At 36.5% G+C, this 20,630-nt stretch overlaps 2 protein-coding genes across 4 annotated transcripts; one reads left to right on the forward strand and one right to left on the reverse strand.

Moving 5' to 3' along the window:
• Positions 1 to 275: 275 nt before the first annotated feature.
• On the reverse strand, positions 276 to 20,239 carry LOC127360703 (uncharacterized). 3 transcript variants are annotated; one of them, XM_051395179.1, is made up of 11 exons: positions 20,201 to 20,239; positions 19,995 to 20,023; positions 19,817 to 19,870; positions 19,406 to 19,666; positions 19,061 to 19,306; positions 3,827 to 4,000; positions 2,878 to 2,922; positions 2,288 to 2,362; positions 1,934 to 2,008; positions 1,101 to 1,174; positions 276 to 779 (listed from the first exon to the last, which is right to left on the reverse strand). In XM_051395179.1, exons 2-11 carry the CDS (start codon positions 19,996 to 19,998, stop codon positions 753 to 755), a joined length of 1,035 nt encoding a protein of 344 aa, XP_051251139.1. In that variant the 5' UTR covers positions 19,999 to 20,023; positions 20,201 to 20,239; the 3' UTR covers positions 276 to 752. The 3 variants fall into 3 exon arrangements, with proteins under 3 accessions (XP_051251139.1, XP_051251140.1, XP_051251138.1); XM_051395180.1 differs by lacking the exons at positions 19,061 to 19,306; positions 19,406 to 19,666; positions 19,817 to 19,870; positions 19,995 to 20,023; positions 20,201 to 20,239 and adding exons at positions 4,722 to 4,964; positions 5,089 to 5,343; positions 5,614 to 5,686; positions 6,229 to 6,324; XM_051395178.1 differs by lacking the exons at positions 19,061 to 19,306; positions 19,406 to 19,666; positions 19,817 to 19,870; positions 19,995 to 20,023; positions 20,201 to 20,239 and adding exons at positions 4,722 to 4,964; positions 5,089 to 5,343; positions 5,624 to 5,686; positions 6,229 to 6,324 and having other exon boundaries at positions 277 to 779.
• LOC127360700 (butyrophilin subfamily 2 member A1-like) lies at positions 10,303 to 14,263 on the forward strand. The gene is made up of 6 exons (XM_051395171.1): positions 10,303 to 10,361; positions 11,444 to 11,546; positions 11,691 to 12,032; positions 12,624 to 12,905; positions 13,006 to 13,131; positions 13,340 to 14,263. The coding sequence occupies exons 2-6, from the start codon at positions 11,453 to 11,455 to the stop codon at positions 13,720 to 13,722; spliced, it is 1,227 nt and encodes a 408-aa protein (XP_051251131.1). The 5' UTR covers positions 10,303 to 10,361; positions 11,444 to 11,452; the 3' UTR covers positions 13,723 to 14,263.
• Positions 20,240 to 20,630: the final 391 nt, after the last annotated feature.

The raw sequence follows: 20,630 nt of genomic DNA on the forward strand, positions 1-20,630 counted from the left end.
AGTTGACCACAGAGTCTATTTAAAAAAACGCAGCAGCTCTGTTCTTGTAGGCTGCGTCTTCAGACGCGTGAACAGGCAGAGCAGATAGAAAACGTGGTTTAACTGTCAGGCTTTAATAAACCGCTACATTTTAAAAATAGACCCTGTTGCTGTGAGTCAGTTGAAGCTCTCAGATGAGGCCAATAGTAATCTCTAAAGACATAAAACATGTCAGTCTGCTTTCAACAGCCAATACACTTAAACCAAATTCAAAAACATTTCAATTGTTTCCAGATTGTATACTTTCTTTATTTTAGTAACCAAAACATATTGATGTTAGCTGTTCAACAAAGGGCAAGAACTAAAGTGTTTTCATTTTATTTCTAAATGTTATTTAATTGTCTTAAAAATAGAAGATTTGGAAACTGCTGACTTCTTTGACCCTAAAAGTAAAAAAACTTCTGCATTCATAACAAGACTCACTCAAGCATCAGCATAGCTCAGTGGCTTTAGGTCATTACAATGCAGGAGCAATCTACACAGACACAATTAAAGAATAGACATTGAAATATCTCACTGATCAACACTGGTCCACCCAGTGAAATAGATGAGAGAGACAAAGTTCAAAATGCTATATAATCAATAAACAAGCAGCACTTGTAGACCAGATACACAACAGCCAATTAATATGTATCATAAATAATATGAACAATGTACATAGAATCACTAAGTATTATTGCATTACAGTGCTTTAAGAGTCTCTACTCGATCATTCAGTTGATGTTCCTCCTGTCAGTGACCTGAAAGACACACAGAACTAAAGTCAACATAGATAAATAAAAATAATAAACAATATAACATGCATTGTAAAAGAAATTGACATACTTAAGACTAATCAAACTACAGCTAGTCCTGTGTATCAGTATGAATTTGCTGTGGATTTTGTATACACATGAAACATCACTTTATACTTATTTACCAATTTTAACTGGCTTTCAATGACAATCAATTAATCTAATAAAATTAATTTAACATTTATAAAACACATTTCATTAAACTTTTATCATAGATAACGTGATGTGAGGTGTAAAAAGAAGAAGATAATTTGTACAGTAAAATACCTGTCTGCTTCTGCTGTTTTGCACAGAAGCGTATATTACATTGTTTGTTTCAGCTACATTTGCCTTTCTGGAAACTGAGATATAAAAGAAAAACAAATATTTACTGTTTTCCAGTATTTCAACAGACAAACTAAAAATACACACACAAATGATTAACCTTTTGTAGCAGATAGGCAGTAGTTCTTGTTAGCCATTGTTAGACAAGTCTACATGAAGATAAAATTATAAAACACTTATCCATAACTTAAGTATGTTGCATTGAAAATATACTTTTGTAGATGACATACAATTTATTTTTCTGATAATCCAATAAATGTGATTGCTTTATATAATTGGTTGGCTGACTACACAGTGGAATGAAAACCTTTGAGATTGCAAGTTTAATCTGCCATAATTTAAAGGGCACCTAAATATAAAGTTAAACATCTATCATTCAATGTGTCTTCTTGAAGACAAACAAATCTAATGCTAAATGCATACCATTAGCAGTTGACCACAGTTGACATATTTAAAAGCTAGCAGCTCTGCCCTTGTAGATGTGTGACCAGAGTAGAACAGATGCAGCAAGGTGGTTTCATTGTTCCACTATAAGAATCGCTCACTCTCAAAAATAGACACTGATGCTGGGTGATGAAGCTCTCACTTGACGCCTAGTGACTGGCTGGAATCAAACTACAACTTCGGTCAACTATGAACTGGATTATTATTAATTATTATAATTCATTCTTTGAAATTCAGACATAACTTGCAACATCAAACATTTTATGGGGTGTGTGCTCCACTTTCCACAAACTATTAAGGAAGTAATAAGTAAAATAATGTTAATAAAGTACCTCTTTCCTTCCACTTTGTAACAGTAGCATATGTCACATCCGTAGTGTGATCCACTGCATTTGCCTCTCTACCAACTGAAACATAAAAACATATTCTGTAATCATTTATTTCAACAGGAGGTAAAAACAGAACTCTATAGAAAGAGATAAGCATCTAGGTGGATGATTAGTTGTTAGCAGTTGTGAGAGAGGTATGCACGAAAGCCCATTTGCCAAACCAAAAGCAACATAAAACCTAACATATCTATGTTCTTACGTGACTTGTGAATAGATAATCTCAGACTTTCTCTGTTGCCTGAACATGTTGTGAATAGTGAATATTTGTAAAATTATAAGACAGTATGAAAGAAATACCTCTCTTCTTCTTGTGTTTTTTGACTTTAGCATGTGCATCTAATTGTGGATCAGTTTCACTGGCAAGTTCATACACTGAAAAAAAAGAGAATAAGAACAAAAACAAAATTAGTATTGAGTGGCATTATGACAGACACACATATGTTTTGTTGTTACATTGAATCAAGTGATAGCATTTTGATAATCGTGGAGTTGGTAGTAAACTACAGTACTGACACTGAGAATGAAGTATAAGAAGGAAGGTAATCAGGCTAAAAGGCTAATTAACCTTCATTCTTACCTAAATTAAATGACAGTTATTCTATTCACTTCAGTTTTATTTATATAGCGCCAATTCATAACAAAAGTTATTTCAGGACACTTTTCAAATGGAGCAGGTCTAGACCGAACTCCTTATAAAATTAGTTACAGAGACCCAACAGTTCCCACCACGAGCAAGACCTTGGTGACGGCAGCAAGGAAAAACGTCCTTTTAAGAGGCAGAAACCTCGGACAGACCCCGGCTCTAGGTGGTTGGCTGTCTGCCTCGACCAGTTGGGTTGTAATGTACAATTTAAATACTTTGTGTTCATTAACTATCTGATACTCACCTATTTCTGATTCTGTTGTTGGCATCTCAGAGGAAAAGCATGCTACTGTACAACAAAAAGAAAAATAATGACATCAATAAAATAAATAAATACAGATGAATCTGAGAACTAATAAACTTCTAAATCAGGATTTCAGAGTAAAAAATATAATATGTTGGATTGAAAGAGAAAAAAACTTCAACAATGCATTATTCCTTAAAACTCGAGATGAGTTTCAATGACAATGTTTCTATGTCAGCATTTTTCAAATTCTCACTTTCTACAATATTTACATATAGCAACTACAGTATGGGAAAGGTTAGGGACATACTGTGGTTTTGACAAATAACCTATAGTTAGGGATACGGGTTTGGAATAAAAAAACAAAGGTAAGGGAAAGATTGTGATTATGGTTAGTAAGTTAAAGACAACGGTTGCAGGTGTGTAACAAGAACCATACTCTGGTTCCCACACAGTATATAATACACCACCTAAACCTACCTTACCTTGTTTTCTCTTTGCTACATATGAGGCGCACTACCTGCATAATAAGTCCTTATAAGGACTGTAACTATAGTTACATCAGTTATGTAAGTTAAATATGTTAAATAACTTGAAATAAGTCATTGCTGACTTCTGGGAATGAGAACAGGCTGTTATTACATACCATGTGTACCTATGTACAAAGGTTCTGCACTTTTACATTTTCTGTCTGCTTTTCTTACATAGGGTTGGTGAAAGTGGGTTGCAAGGAGGCCACTTTCATATGGATGGTTTACAATCAGTTAAGCATGTATTTTGTTTAGAACGGTAGTTAATATGTTTAATTTTGCTGTAGATTTATTATTTTATGAATGACAGTTATCAGACTGAATTGTTTTGAGGGTAATGGATTTTTTTTGTGAACCAATATACAGTACATATAGAAGAAACTACACCTACATTTCTCTGAAGCACTTTTATTGCTTACCTCTATGTTTCCGACACTGAGCTAGTCCCACCACCAACAGCAGCAGAACCACACACAAAATGGCAAAAGCGGCCGATAACAGGATGTAGAGCTGAATGGAGTCAGGGCGCAGAGGAAGAGGAGTCTCTTTACCATTTTGAGGTGTTGTGTCTTCAAGTGCGGGAAGAATATTTGCTGTTGACACAATGAGAAAAAATGGTTTGATAAAAAATAAAGCTTTGGATGTGAATGCATTATTAAAAAGGCACATTACATGTCTAGATTTTCTAAAATTGACTGTTGGATTGCCATGATATTTACTTAGAATAATTATCTTCCTCAGAGGATAAACCCTATCAACTTTGGAGATCCAGAGACGATTAGATCGATTGTTCTGCAATTCAAATGTCCACAGAAGATACATTCTCATGACTTTAGTGATCCCCTGACTTTACCTGTAGCGCCATGTGAGGTTGGCATTTTTGGTTCTTATTGAAATGTCTCAACAACTCTTTGATGGATTTAAGACATTCATGGTCCCCAGAGGATGGATTGTTGGAACGTTGTTCCCCTCACATTGTCCTCTGGAACCACCTTCTTTTTATGTGTGACATCTCATAACCTCACAGGCAGATTGAGATTTAATCATATTTATGAGTGTAGCTCTTAATCACAATTTATTCTGGCACCTCCCTCATGACTTATTTTCACAAATACCCTCTAGGTTTAAGAAAAGAAACATTTTGGGGCCATCTGTTTTCTATTATGGGATGTAATGAATATCAAAACCTTCTCTTTAAGTTTTTAGTTCTTATTTAGCTACACATATATAATAAGAATTAAAATGAGCAACATTTTAAGGTTTCATTTAATAGAAATTATGTACCTACATTTCTATAACACTGTTAGGTCTCACCTCTGACAGACAGCCAGCTCTCAGCTGATTCTCCAGCTCCGGAGATTTTGCACTTGTAGAGTCCTTCATCAGACTTGGAAACATTGTGAATGGTCAGTTTGCCTTTATATACAGTCCTATTGAAGCGGCCATCTTTATAGAAATCAGCTGGGAGGTTGGACGATGCCTTTTTTCTACAGCACAGAGTTACAGTTTCTCGTTCCATCACAGGGAGAGCAGGAATGTCCAGGATCACAGAACCAGCTAAATGAAATAAATCAGTCATAAGACGAACAATGATAAAGTGTTAACTTACAACAGTGAAGAAGTTTAACAAATAAACACAACCGCAACCCATATTTCTTGAGTTTAAGTTTGCGAAACATACCAGTTACGGTGATGTTGACAGTGATGTTGCTTCTCTCTCCGTCTCCATTTTCACACCAGTATTCTCCACTGTGAGATACAAAGGCTGGTTTAATGTTCAAATATCCTGTTGATACCTCCTGTGGAGAAGCATTTGGGGAAACCTTTCTCATCACTCTCCATTCAGTTGGGTTGTGGAACCCAGCACAATTAACTGAGAAGGATTCATATTCAAAGAACTGCAGTCGGTTTGGATCAATATGAGGAAAATGTGCATCTGTGATAGAAAGAGAAAAATAAATAAAAGTAAGAGATCTAATATCCATGCTTTAAGAACATTTGTTGCATTCTGTAATATAAAAGAAACCCCATTTTCCCTCATTACTGTCAGTGTAGAAGTGAAGCTGTAAAATACACAGTCTCACAAGTGCGAGAACGACTAAGATTAAGCAAATAATAACCTAAGCATATCTGAATAATGTTCCAACATTAAAAAAGTTTTTTTCTGTTAAATTGATGTTTATGTTTTTACAATCATTCCACAAACCTCCACTCACCAGCTTTGTGAACAATGTAACTGTTCTGACCATGAGCAGTGAGCAGCAGCACTACAATCACCACTGCAGAGACAAAGAGTAGAGTAGTATCAGACATAGATGTCTTCATATGTACAACTACAAACTACTGAAAAACAACATGACGCAACCACTAAAACATGGAAATAGCCAAAATTACAATCAGGCACTGCAGCAAATACTGGTGGTAATTATTGTGGTAATTATTTGTCATATTAGCAAGTTCAAGAGTGTGAACATTAAGTTTTGAGTGTGGAATCATTTATGGTATTAAATATTTAGATAGAAAAATATAAAATAGATGAGAATAACGTTAAATATAATAATAATTGAGAATTAAGGGGTTAAAAATATAACCATTACACTGTAATATGTATTGATTATATACACTACACAATATTATTAGCTATATTCTGTACATAATATGCAGTTAGTAATTAATCCGCAGAGGATAATGTTTGTTTAAAAGATTTGTATCTACTCATATCTAACTGATAATACATCCTGATTATATTCATGATTTATATCTAACTCTTTTACTGGATTATATAATATTATTTCAAAGTAAAAGGTATCGGCGGACTCACGCAGTCTGTGGCAAAGCGCTGTGTCTTCCATGTTGTCTTGCTGCTGACTGTCTGAGCCTCAGACTGAACTCAAGCTAAATGTGATGTAGGTGAAGGTGTAGCACTTCCTTTTCCTGTGCAGAGTAGAAGCCACAGCAGTTTCTAGCATTATAACCGTTTTTTATTTTTTTTTTTAATTTCAGGTCTCAGCTGCTCTGGAAGATAAAAATACTTTGGTCAACTGTCAAAGCCACCGTGTTTAGAGCTAAAATGGCAAACCCAAGCAGCATTGTAGCAAACCCAGATACAAACATGAAGGGGATCAATTGAAATGTTTGATATTAAACAGAGGACTACTCAGCCTGTGAAAACAGTTGTAGAATATTTGGCTGCAAGAACTTTACCCGGTTAATGTCATAGTGATGTCATTAGGGTTATCTTGGTTTCAGCTAGTGGAAAACTTGGGGGCAAGTAGCCTAAAGGATTTGAGTATGGTCCAATGTGGATTGAGTGATTGATGAATGAATCGTATGTTTTGACCTTGTACCAAATCTTAAACTCACTAGCTGAACATGTCATTTCTTCCATCGTCATACCTCCTTAATCTGCTGCTATGGCAGCCTCCACTCTTCTGGTTTCAGGCTTTCCATTGGATTTTGAATTATAGCTGCAGGGTTTTGCTTCCTTTCAGACACAAAGAGTGTCCTGTCCTTCTCTCTCTGCTCTCCAAGACATATGAACATGTAAAAGTTGTTCTGTTCTGCCCTCTGCTGTACATCAGTCAGTTATTACACATCTCACACACATTTCCCTACTCTATATTGCCAACCATTAAAACAATATTATTTCCCACATATTATGAATTATTCATGACATATTATTTCTCTCAAAATGAATGAGGTATAAAGTTATAGTTCTATTGTACATACAGATTTTACAAATATTCTAAATTAGATACCAACAGAGCTATGCTACCAAGGACAAAGTTCCATCTAAATCAAATAGATCATGGAAGCCGACACTTACACACTTACACTTACACTCTCTGTGTATCTGGTCGAAATCAGTTTTTTATCAATAAGGAACCATCCTGACATTCAATTTGATTAAATCTGAGCTATTTGTACAACTTTTCTTTTTTGTAAATTTGTTTTTTATCAAAAAGTCAAATTTTTGGGCATCCGTTTCTGAAGCATTAGATTAGATTTATACTTTATTAATCCCCTACTGGAAAAATCTTTCTTTTCACTCTTTTTTATACACACACAGGCTGAAATGCTTCATGCACACTCATGCAAACATAGAGAGAGATGGTGAACTGAGGGGCAGTTTCTTGGGGTTAGGTTGCCTTGTTCAAGGGCACCTCTGCAGCTACCAGCTGCCACTCTTAGAGTTGAAAACTGTTGCACACATCAATGTACTTTCAGCAGTCTGTGGATCCAAGGTGACCAACAGACCGTATCTGTTGAAAGACAGCCAGGTATTTCATTGAAGGACTTTGACCTTGCAGCTTAGTAGAGCCGACGGTTTGCTTGCAAAAGGTAGGAAGACATTTTCTGATGTTAAACTCAGAAAAAAATGAAATTCTTGTACTTGGCCCCAAAAACCTTAGAGACTCAGTGTCTAAAGATATAGTTACTCTAGATGGCATTACCTTGGACTCTAGCACCACTGTCAGGAATCTTGGAGTTATCTTTGATCAGGATTTGTACTCCCCGGAGTTCTTGTGTTTTTTACGTCTCGCAGGTTCTCATCGATCCTGGTGGAGCCTCCTGCCATGGTCCTGCTAGATTGCCATTGCTAATACTGTTGTTGCTGTGCACCTGTCCATCTGTCTGTCTGTCTGTCTCTCTGTCTCTGTCTCTCTCTCTCTCTCTCTCACCCCAACTGATCGAGACAGATGACCACCCACCTAGAGCCGAACGATCTATCCTAGGTTTCTGCCTTTTAACAGGCAGTTTTTCCTTGCCCTTGTCGCCAAGTGTTTGCTCATGGTGGTACTGTTGGGTCTCTGTAAATAATGTTATAAGGAGTTCGGTCTAGACCTGCTCTATTTGAAAAGTGTCCTGAGATAACTTTTGTTATGAATTGGCGCTATACAAATAAAATTGAATTGAATTGAATTGAATTTTAAAAACATACTTTTATTAGTTTTATTTGAGTACATTTCATGAAATTGTCCTGAAAAATGAGCTCAGATTTTTTTTTTAAAGATAGATAGCTTAGTTATTTTAGTTACTAAAATTAATTTATTCAGGAAGTCCCACTGGGATCAAAATGTCTTATAAGAGAGGCCTGAGCATACAGTACAACAGCACGGGAAATTACTAAAATTGTACAGCTGGTGCAGGGCGAACTATGTTCTACTATATGTTGTCATCTTAGTTAAATTGGTGGAAGAGATTTTAAAGATATTTCAAAATACGGGTCTTCTTTCAGAACACATCCTTTATTTTAAACATAATAATTAATATGATGAAATGGGGCGAAAAACTTGAGATGTCAACTCACCTCTTTCCATGTACTGCTGTGATGTGAAGGGGCGTCAACAAGATCTTCTCATCCTTTCTCATCATTCCATTACATCCTTAAAAAAAGATTATGTTTTCTGTATTTGTTGACTGTTTACACTGCATGGCATGGCTCAGCTTTACCCGGCTTGAGGTACTTTTGCTCAGTTTAGTTCTTAACTGCAGCTGATCCTCCTTTAATTTTGGTGGGAATCTTCATCGTGGCATCGTCTTCAACATGACACACACAGGAACAATAGAAGATTTCCTTTCATCGGCAGCTGAACACAGGAACGTCTGCACTACGTCAGTTGACCATGGCATGGTTTTGTGGGCTGCCATTTTTTTTAAACCAGGGTGGAGTGAATAAAAACTTTATGGTTGCAACTTGCAGTCCGTGTTCAGAATGTCTGTGTTGCAAAAGTGACAATTTTAATGATGATTCTCTCTGACCTGCACATCTTGACAAAAGTCATCTTTTGATTAAGTTGACCCAAGAACCGTCTTTTGGTCTCAGCGGTCACATTAATTGAATTGCCTAACTAACTAAAGATCACCTCCAGATCTAAATGATTGTATTTTATACATGTTTTTTTTCTTCTTTGCCACTTTATGATCATGAATAATGACTTGGATGACAAAGAGGCCAAAGAAGAATTAAAGAAGACAGATGAAAAACTGGACAATTTGGTATACAAAGTTACCACTTACATGAACCTATTAAGGATTCTGGAGAACCAGAGGAAGCTTTTCAGACTGCAGCTAGAAGATATGGAGAGAGACAAGGAGGACAACAGAGAGAAGATTCAGGCAGTGGAGAGGTTAATAACAGAGAGTGAGACAGAAAGGGCAACTGACCCAACAGAAGGACACTTGAGAGAAAAACAAAGGCTGTTAAATGCTCAGTGGAAACTGGAGAGGAGAGAAAGAAACTGCAGCTAAACACACAGAAACAACTACAAAGAGAAGAGGGACAGGGCAATCTCAACAGACTGTGCTGGTAAATAAAAACCAACACTGTAAAATCCTACAGGAAGTTTGATTTTATTGGCATGTTTTTTATTTTCCTGTTGTGAACTTAAAAATGAACATAAATTATCCAAAAACTGAAGTAGTAAAGATGTATTTAGTTTGTCCTAACAGTGTTGGAGAGGAACAGAATAAAATACACTCTTGTAACTGAAGTCTGGACCCTTGATTCTGTCATAGATTATTTCCCCATCAGAATTAAAGCATAAAATCAAGTATACAGCACTGTAATGAAAGGTAGTGATTACACATTGATTTTGTTAACTTTAACCCTGTAGTAGTTTAAACCTCTCAGGGTTTTGATATCAAACATCAGTTATTCATTAACTCACTGACACAGGATCATTATACAGGATACAAAAACTATTGTCATTCACGTGGCAACAAACCAAAACTGTAGGAGTTTGTTCAGAGAAGAAAAAACTCCAAACTCCAATAACTATTTATAATATTGTATTTAAAACATACAACAACATTGTCTATGGTTATTTGAATGCAGTCTAGAATAATATATGCACAAAGGTCAAAGTACAGTAGGGTTCTTTTTTTTTTCAGCTGAAGGACTTAAGCCATACAGCTTCGTAATCACAGAGGACTGACTCAGAGATACAACAGGTATGTGCCTTTTACTGTGTAAATCTATTGTTATTTCACTTCCACTACCTTTTCATTCTAAAGTATGTGTCATAAGTACAATTCTGTACATAACACGGGGTTGCTGCCAACTACTGTATGTGCTAGTGTGTTTAGCTTGTTAATATTCAATGCTTTCTAGCTTTGGAGTTTTATTTATTCACATATAAACTGCCTGCATTAAGTATATTTTTTATATATACATATTTCATGTGCTTCTGAGTTGAAAAATGTAAGCAAGAACTCAGTATTTTTTTAATCACTGATTAAGAATAATTTTGTTTAGCTTGGTTTGCTACTAGCTTCTGCTTGTCTGGCCAACCGGGTTGGTCTGGCATAGAGATTACTTGCTACCTGCCAACATAGCTTGGTTCTGGCAATTAACATTTTACAATTTTACTGTTTTTCCAGTACTCCAGGATGCTTGGCCTGAATTATGGACTGTTCCTTAAAAGGAAGCTCAGTTCCCTCAGCTTGGTTGTCCTCCTTTTACTGACACATAACACCGAAGCAACAAAAGGGAACAGGGCTTCATGTTACATTATTTAAATGTAATTGTTTATTTAAATGTAATTTATACATTCACTTTTGATCAGGCTTTTTTGCGGCGGAAGGAGTTTGACCATTTTTCTCCTCAAGGTCAGAATCTCAAACCACTATTCTTGGGCTTCCTATTTTTTCCTAATGTTTCACTTATTCGTAAAACCTTTATAATGAAACAAATACAAAACGTATAACTTCAGAATGTCTGAAAATGAGTTTCTGATACAGATATAGTAAGCGGCCCCTATAAGGCTCTTGCGCAGTAGCACCATGAGGAGTGGTGTATCATGCTTTACGTAGCAATGTGGTCTGGCTGGTTCTTGTGGTTTGGGATGGGCCTCTTAATCTTCTCCAATTCTTAATCATAACACTACAGCATAACATTGAATTGTTGACAACCTTCTGGCATCAGTTTAGAGAAATAAATCAATATTAATATTACATTATATTATTATATTTTATGCATTTTGGCTCTTTCTTTCTGCCAAATAACGTTTCAAAATCTGTTTATATTTCCCCAGAACTCCAGGATGCTGTGTGTAAATGATGGACTGTTCATTAAGCTTATCGAGTCCTTCAGCGCTTTGGTCACCGTGATTCTCCTTCTACTGGCTGAATGTAGAGGTAACTTACACAAACACCAGCACCAGGTGAAGCAGTACAGTATAAAAAAAGTCCTTCTTTTACTTAAAATACCACTTATCACAGTCAACAGTAATTCTGTACACAAGTTCTGATTGTAGGATTTCAGAATCTGTGTCTTTCCAGGCCAGTCTCTGGAGGTTGGACCAGCTCAAACAATAGTGACTTTACTTGGTGAAGACGTCACCTTGCCATGCCACCTGGAACCTGCAGCTGATGTTTTTTCCAAGAGTGTGGAGTGGGGGAGACCTGACCTGGAACCCAGATTTGTCCACGTGTGGCATGAAGGTAAAAACTTTCTGGTCAGCCAAAACCCGTCTTACAAAGGAAGAACATCGCTGTCCATCGAGAATCTGAGGCAGGGAGACCTTTCACTGAGACTCTCTGCAGTGAAACTCTCCGATAATGGAATGTACAGATGCTACTTTCCCTCAAAAAATAAAAGATCTACCGTTGAACTCGTTGTTGGTGAGTGGTCTATCTTTTATGTGCATATTTTCAGAAAGTTTGAAAGTGAAGTGCACAGTTTCTCTGTATCTGGCAGAGCATCATGCTGCTGCGGTAGATAGCCTCCCTCTCTTTGTTTCTGTTCAGGTCCAACACATTTCAGATCAGGTCTAATTTCTAGTCCACTAGCTTTTGAAACAAACTACTTCATTCATTTTAGATTTCAGTTTTAGTGTGAATACTTCTAATACAATATCATCAACTGGAGTATTGGTCAGCTTTTCAACAGTTACATATTTAACCAGGAGAGTTAACATCTATTTTATCCACCAAAATGGCATTTGCATGTGCATTGGTTTTTTAATATGACGTTCACATGGAACATACATGAAAATACAAAACCTGACCAGCTGCATGCAGGTGTGTCTTGGTTACAGAAATCTGGATAAGGTGTTTACATGTGCAAAATATAACCAGGATACTTCAAACACCCGGTCTAACCAGGACAATAGTGTACATATAAATCACTCTGTTTTAATGGTAGACTTGTCCCTGTATATAAATGTGTGCAATGTATGTTTTTTCAAAATGTCTCCTCTCTGCCATCACCAGGTTCTGTCTCCTCACCGGTCATAGCTGGGATTAACATAGACAGCAGTAGAGTGATTCTACAGTGTGAGTCTAAAGGCTGGTATCCAGAGCCTGAGGTGGTCTGGCTGGACGGTGAGGGAAACCTCCTCTCTGCTGGACCTACAGAGACAGTCAGAGGTCCTGATGACCTCTATACTGTCAGCAGCAGAGTGACTGTGGAGAAGAGACACAGCATCAACTTCATCTGTAGAGTCCAACAGAAGGACATCAACCAGACCAGAGAGATAGAGATCCAGGTTTCAGGTGGGGTTTTACTCTCTCATTAAACTCAATTGTCTCAGCCTTTAACAGCAGAGTTTTGGTTTTATATGACTATTATTCTGTTGCTCTTTTATCATTTCAGCTGATTACTTTGTGGATACATCTTCTTCTTCTGCTGCTCGTATCGGCATTATAGTGGTTGCTGTCCTCGTTTTTATTCTTGCAGCTGCCTTTGTTGTGTGGAAGTTGAGAGAAAACCAAACCAAAGGTTAGTACAGCTGTTAGTACAGAACACAAGATGTCACTGGTTGATACATCTTTAAAAACTCTGGTTTTTTCAAATAAAGTAAGTTAGTGTTTCATGGGTAAATCAACATATAGGAGAACATTTTTATTATTTTGTGTAGTTTAAACAAATTAATTCAAACTAAATTCAACACTCTTCCCTGTTATATTATTATTATATATTCACACAGACACAAAGCTGCACCATGAGGCTGAAACTGGAAACAGAGAGAGAGAGCAGCTCATGGCAGAAGAACAGAAGAAAGAGGAAGAACAGAAAGACTTGGTTAAAACACTGACAGAACAAAGGAAGGAACTGCAAAACCAAGAAGATAAACTCAAACAGCAATCGAAAGACATGGAGAAAAACATTGAAGATATTGAGAACAAGCTTCAGTCAGTGGAGAAGATGCCAGGAAGTGAACAATGCTGTGAACTGAAAGAGATCATATTAATGGCCAAAAAACAGCTGCTGGAGAGAAAACATGGAGATGAACAACTTTACCTGGAAACACGGACACTAAAGAATAAAACAACCGTTTTGTTAAACACAATGACAGGACAGGACGGTTGAAGTAAAGAACCATAAGGAGAAAATCAATGAGCAACTGGAGGAGATTCAGAGGAAACTTCAGTCAGAGCAGAAACAGAGAACCATTCAGATTAACAATAGACAACAACTAAGTTTTAATACTTTCTGGTGCTGATAAAGATGTTTGTGTATCAGTAATAAGATAGTAAACCATTTTCACATGACAGGTTGGATTTTAGTAATAATAGTAATATATCTATAAGAAACATTATAACATTTCATAAGTTGCTTCTTGATAGAAGCAATGTGTTTCCAATAATGACTGTATTACTCAATGCCTGCTTTTGTACTGTGTTATAAGTCAATTTTATTTTCATGTATGTTTAAAGTATCTTTTTATGAACTGTAATATTGTGATTTATAACTATTATATGTGATCATTGAAGCATTTTCTTAATTTCTTGATGGAAAATTGTTCTATATTATATATCTGTTGATCTCTGGACTGTGTATATATTTGTGTATTTTACAGTGTGTGTCACAGTTCATTTTATTTTTATTAAAGTTTTCTTTAACATTGTTACCTGATTCTATTATTGTGATATAATATGAATATAATGTGATATAATATTGTGATATTATAATGTACTTTACTTATTTCTCACTATCCTGTTGAGTGAACTCAGGTCAGTAATGTAAGAGGTATAAAACTAAGCTTGCGTGAGAGAAGTGAACTTGTGTTCTTGGGGTGAACTACAGAGTGAACAGCGCGAGGCTTTGCACATGCTCAGTAGAGCAGAAGTCTCCAGAAACTGCATGGACTGAGTGTTTAGGTAAGTTACTCAACTTCACTGAGTATTTCTATTTGTCAGCTATGATTTCATTATTCACAACTGAACTACCACAGGACATTTTACTGTATATAACTATAACTAAATCTCAAGGGAAGACTAATGTGAATGATAGCTAACGTTAGCCAGGTTAGCTCTGCCCAAATTCATTCACTTCATGTTAAATGTTAAATACTAATTTGATTCTGTTATAAAATTAAAGATAATGACAAACAGAGAATGAGTGCACAAAGACGCGACGTGCACGTCGTGAACCGTGTGTGCTCATTCTCAGCTTTAATTTTTATGTTAAAATGCTGATTTCATAGACACAATGAAAAAGAAAATGAATTAATGTGTGTGTGTGTGTGTGTGTGTGTGTGTGTGTGTGTGTGTGTGAGATCAAGTTATTTATACTAGTTCATACTGTAAGATAGTGATGTGTGTGCCAGAGTGCTATTTACAAATAGTTTCATTACAAAGGAAATATATATATTTATATATATATATACACATGCTTGTTTTATGAGACACGTTTTACCTCAGGTATCATCATTGACGGTATTTGTTGTTAAATCCACAACTTTTTTTGTGATTTATTTATTTTTCATTGTTTGCAAACTTTGCATGTGAAAGAAGAGGGCAGCTACTTAAACATTAAAGATTGAAACATGGTGGTTACACAAGAACGTCACCATTACCATGTGTTCATAAAGAGTGCCTCTGCACATTTAAGTCCTTCAATCCAGGTTTCAATCCTGGGTTTTTACTCTCTAATATCCTAATTTTCTCAGCCTTGAACAGCAGAGTTTTGGTTTTATATGACTATTATTCTGTTGCTGTTTTCCAATTTCAGCTGATTACTTTGTGGATACATCTTCTGCTGTTGCTCGTATCGGCATTATAGTGGTTGCTGTCCTCATTTTTATTCTTGCAGCTGCCTTTTTCTTGTGGAAATGGAGAAAAAACCAAACCAAAGGTTAGTACTGTTTGACTGTGATGGGAACAAACTAGAGTTAGAGTTCTGTGGGTATATCAGCCCAGAGTAGAACAATGTTATTTAGTGTAGTTTAAGAAAATTCATTTTAAACTACATTCTACATACTTCCCTGTTATATTCATACACTGAAAACAGAGAGAGAGCGGCTCATGACAGTCAATGAGCAACTGGAGGAAATTCAGAGGAGCAATGTGTTTTCAATAACGACTGTATTACTCAGTTCCTGCTTTTTATGAACTGTAATACTGTGATTTATAACTATTGTGATTATTGTGCCCAAAAAGTGAGACATTTTCTTAATTTCCTGATGTAGTCTGTAGAATTGTTTTATATTCCATATCTGCTGATCTATCTGTTGATCTCTGGACTGTGTATATTTGTGTATTTTACAGTGTCTGTCACTGATATCTGATATAAATGTATTTCAGTCAGACAACTCTTGTTTGAAATGTTTATTGCGGTAGGTCAACATAGTAAGACTCACTGCCTGCAGACATGTGTCCATCGAGATATTGGGGCGTGATGAGCAAATACCTTAAACCCCCCAACCGAAACCTGCAGGTGGATGCTGGGAATAGTGGTGGGGTTTAAAGAACAGACAACACTGATGCAGGGCAGCAGCAGCATTGATGGAGCAGAGGGAGAGCTGGGAAATTTAGCAGCGTAAATAGGCCGTCAAATGGGAAGTGTGTGTTTGTGATTAGAGTGAGAGAGAGTGAGGCATGACGTGTGTATAGCCCTGCAGCTCGCAGGCGTCACTCTGTTTTATGTCCTTTTTTTGGGTGGGAGGTCGACTTTCTTTGTGAAACATGGAAGAAATGTCCAGAAACAGGACAGAATAAACTTCAAAATGAATGCTAACACATGTCTGTCTCTTTGGTGCTCCTCCTTTATTCTGCAGCAGTGGAAACAACCAGCAGTTGTTTGCATTAAACCACATGACCATAGTTCTCTGTGTGGGAACTACCTCTGCTAAAACAAACCCACGGTGTTTTATCACAGAGCTGTGGAGACAGTGTGGTTATTCTGCACAGGGTTAGCCAGATGTAAAATATGCCCATATTTGTGACATGTCAGCATTAATCTTACTGGGTGGCTAAATAAAAGTTAGCTTGAGTCTGATGGCATATAACGACCTTGAGAATCACACTTTACTAGTTGTATTTATGACTGACCTGAACACTATTTAAAAATTAGAAACTGGTAAATGTCGCAACTTTGATGTATGAACGTGGCGCATGTACATCTATAGCTGTGTCTGCTTAAGGTCCAACTGCTCGAACAGTGCTGTTAGCTGACCACAGCGAGTTTATTTTAAAGCCAGAGCAGCTCTATTTTCATGTTGCTTCAAACGTGTGAACAGACATATGCAACAGTGTGGTTTAACTGTTGATGAACCACTCGCTCTTAAAAATAGATCCTGGGGCTGCACGTTAGCAGAAGCCCTTAGATGAAAGATGATAATAATGATTAATGATCATGTCCATCTAAAGGCTTTAAAGTGTACTTTGTTCTGCAAGACACACAAATTGTACTGGGCTGTTTTCCATATTTTGTTTCTTCAGCCACTAATGACCCTGACAATAATATTAACAACTAGTTCCGTAATGTAAGAATAATAATGACTTTATTAGACAAAATAAAAGGTCCATAGCACACTAAATAAAACGGACAAAATGTAAAGAAAATAAAGTTATAAGTGAGTAACATGTTTTTAAGATTTTCACTCACTCACTGATGCTGCATTCAATCTGCGATGTTTGGATTATTGAAAGACGTCTGATGATAACTCTTTGCTTTGTTAAATGAAGTCCCTCCACATGATATTTACACTTCAATTTTCACATATTTCCAAAAGTGCATTTAAGAAAAGAAAAGTGGCAACACAAAAAAAATGTGATCTGCTGTCAGTGACCTGTAGGACACAAGAGATTTACATTAGTTTTCTAATACAATTAAATTTGCATCAAGAATGTCTATTTAATTTTATTTAGAGATATAGATATACCATATATACCATATATCATTTCATACTAGAACAATGTAGTATTAATAAATATAAAACAGTAAAATGATTTAGAATAGATAAAATAGATCAATGCAGACTAATATAAATGATCAAATTGTTACAGTAAAGGATGATATATAACAAATACAAGCAATAAAATATCCAATACAAGAAAACAATAAAATGGAAACTATATAATAAAGCTAGACTCATTCATATTTGAAGAGTTTTGAACAGCTGAAAGACTTCTCGCAGAGGATTTGCAGGTCCGTCCTGGTTCAGTTACCTTAACTGAATTGTAGAATAGACAAAATTGTTTTCTCCTAAATCAGGTTCGGCTCCTGCTGAAGATGTTTGTCTTGCTGAACAGCTGGATGCTCCTGGTTCTGCTTAGGAAACAAAGTGGAGAACAAAAAATGTAAAGGTTAGCTCTATAAAATAAATACATTTCATTGTCAATCTACTTTGTCTTATGCACGTCTGACATGTGGGGTACCACAGGGCTCAATTCTGGGACCTCTTTTGTTTTCTGTACAAAAAAATTTACACAGACTTTCTTACTTTTGAGAAAATAGAATTAAATAATTACTACTGCATTATCATTATTTTACCTTTTCTCTTTGATTTTGTTTGTAACAACAGCGTATGTCACAACAGTAATATCACTCGCCTCCCCAGATACTGAAACATATGGCACAACAAAATTATGATTATATAATTATAATTAATATACAAATATACAAATACATGTAAATAATTTGGTCAAACTATCTGACTCATACAAGATGAAATCACATTAGTGCATTAATTCCAATATTTCTTTTTCATTATTTATTGAGACAGTAATTTGGGTTTTGTGTTTTTGGAAGTGCTATAGTGAGGAGGCGTAGCCACAATGACTGAACTGGACACAGAACAGAACTGTATTCCAGAGACACATTGCTGTTTCCATATACATTCATGTAAAAAAAAATCTTTACCTGTTTGCTTCTGACAGTGAAGTAGTCCCACCATCAACAGCAGCACAGTCACACCATAAATGGTGAAAACTACTGATAAAAGGTGGGAAGGATGAGAGGAGCCATCGGTTGAAGGAGTTTCGCCCTCATGAAGGTCTTCAGGTGATACAATAATATGTTCTGTAACATGATTACACAAGATGATGTGAACATTTAAAAAAAGCAAAAATATGGATGCATAGAGCATGTAATGTTGAAACCACCTAAAATCAACCCACCAACCTTTGAAGAACAAATCTACCAATGGAGTGTAAGAGTCTACAGTAATACTAAGGGCTGTCGGGCTGTACTAAGGCACAGTCTGGACCAAATGATGAAGGACTGACTAACGGACAATATGCCATTACCATCCCTAATGCCATGGTAAAAATAACCCATTTACTTCCCCTGGACAAAAAGGACCTGTATCCTTAAAATTCTAGTGGTAAACAAGTGTATCTGTATCCACATCATATCAGATAAAAATAAGACATTCGGCATACTGTGCGTATGTCTGACATATACAAACAGGGACATGTCTCACCTCTGACAGCCAGCCAGCTCTCCGCTGAGTCCCCGGCTCCAGAGATGCTGCACCTGTAGAGGCCTTCGTGAGATTCAGAAACACCATCGATGGTGAAGTTTCCTTTATATCCAGTCGCACTGAGGAGGCCATCTTTATAGAAATCAGCTGGGAGGTTGGAGGCAGTCCTCTTGTTTCTGCAGTAGAGACTCACAGTGTCTCCCTCCATCACAGGAACAGCCGGACTCTCCAGGATCACATCGCCAGCTGAACAAGAAGAAGAAAAGTCAGTAGTTTTCATATAAACCTTTGCTGTTATGCATGCTCCCAGTGGCTTTTTTAGTTTAGTCAGTAGTTGATAAATACCAGTGACGGTGATGTTGACGCTGTTGCTTCTTTCTCCCTTTTCATTTTCACACCAGTATTCTCCACTGTCTGATGTGAAGGCAAGGTTGATGCTAATGGCTCCTGTTGATTTTCCCCACCGGGTAGTGTTTGTGGAATCTTCCTTCAGCTTCCTCATTACTCTCCATTCAGATGAGGAATCCAACTTTTTACAATTTACAAAGATGGAGTCATATTCAAAGAACTGCAGCCTGTTTGGATTAATGTGAGGAAATGCTGCATCTGTGACAGAGACAGAGAGAGAGGGAGATCCAGAACCATTTTAAGACGCACACATACAAAATGATTTATACTGTTCTGTTCAGAAGCAAAACTAATAAATACACACAAAGGATCTGTTTGTATGCACTGAATTAAAGAACTGCTACTTACCATCTCTCTGAGCATAGCAACAGTTCTGAACATGTACAGCAAGCAACAGTAACCCTAGAGAGACAGATATTAGACCTTAATAGGAGATACAGATGATCTCATATGATTTTATGTAACTTAAAAAGTAAACAACAATAAAACTTACAATTCAAATGAATAAAGCATTGCATCCACTTACACATTTCGCTGTTGTGTGATGATTGAGTTCTGTACCACAGTTAGTTCATAAAAGACCCCCAAGAATGAAAGAAAACAAGTTTTTTTTAAATGAAGGAAGAGGGTAATACTTGCTTTAATTGAGCTATGATTTCTTTCGAACAATCAGCATATCATTTCTGATTGATTCATTTCACATATTAATACAAAGACAGAGTCAGTACTCACACAGTCTGGTGCAGAGAGACCTAGCCTCCATGTTGTCTTGCTGCTGACTGTCTGAACATCAGACTAAAATACAACTGAAGTATGAAACTAAGACCGTCCCCTTCCTGTTGAGTTTCTAAAGAGGAAGCCACAGCAGAACTATTGTACGCAGACCAAATTAAACTGAACTAGTGTGCTGTGTTTAGGCAAAGAAAGGGCGGCTGTGGCTCAGAGGCAGAGCGGGTCGTCCACTAATCAGAAGGTTGTTGGTTTAATAAAACATATTTATGCACCTTTTAAGGTATAATGCCACACAAATTATGAAATAAATTATAATTCCTACATTTTGATGTTAATAAATATGAAACTTAATGCATAAATTTAGCAGTAAGGCTAACACAGTTCATATTTCTTTATCATTATTTTTGCTTAATAGTTGCTAAAATAGCTT

The sequence above is a fragment of the Dicentrarchus labrax genome, unplaced genomic scaffold, assembly GCF_905237075.1.
Source record: "Dicentrarchus labrax unplaced genomic scaffold, dlabrax2021, whole genome shotgun sequence".
NCBI classification, from domain to species: Eukaryota; Metazoa; Chordata; class Actinopteri; family Moronidae; genus Dicentrarchus; species Dicentrarchus labrax.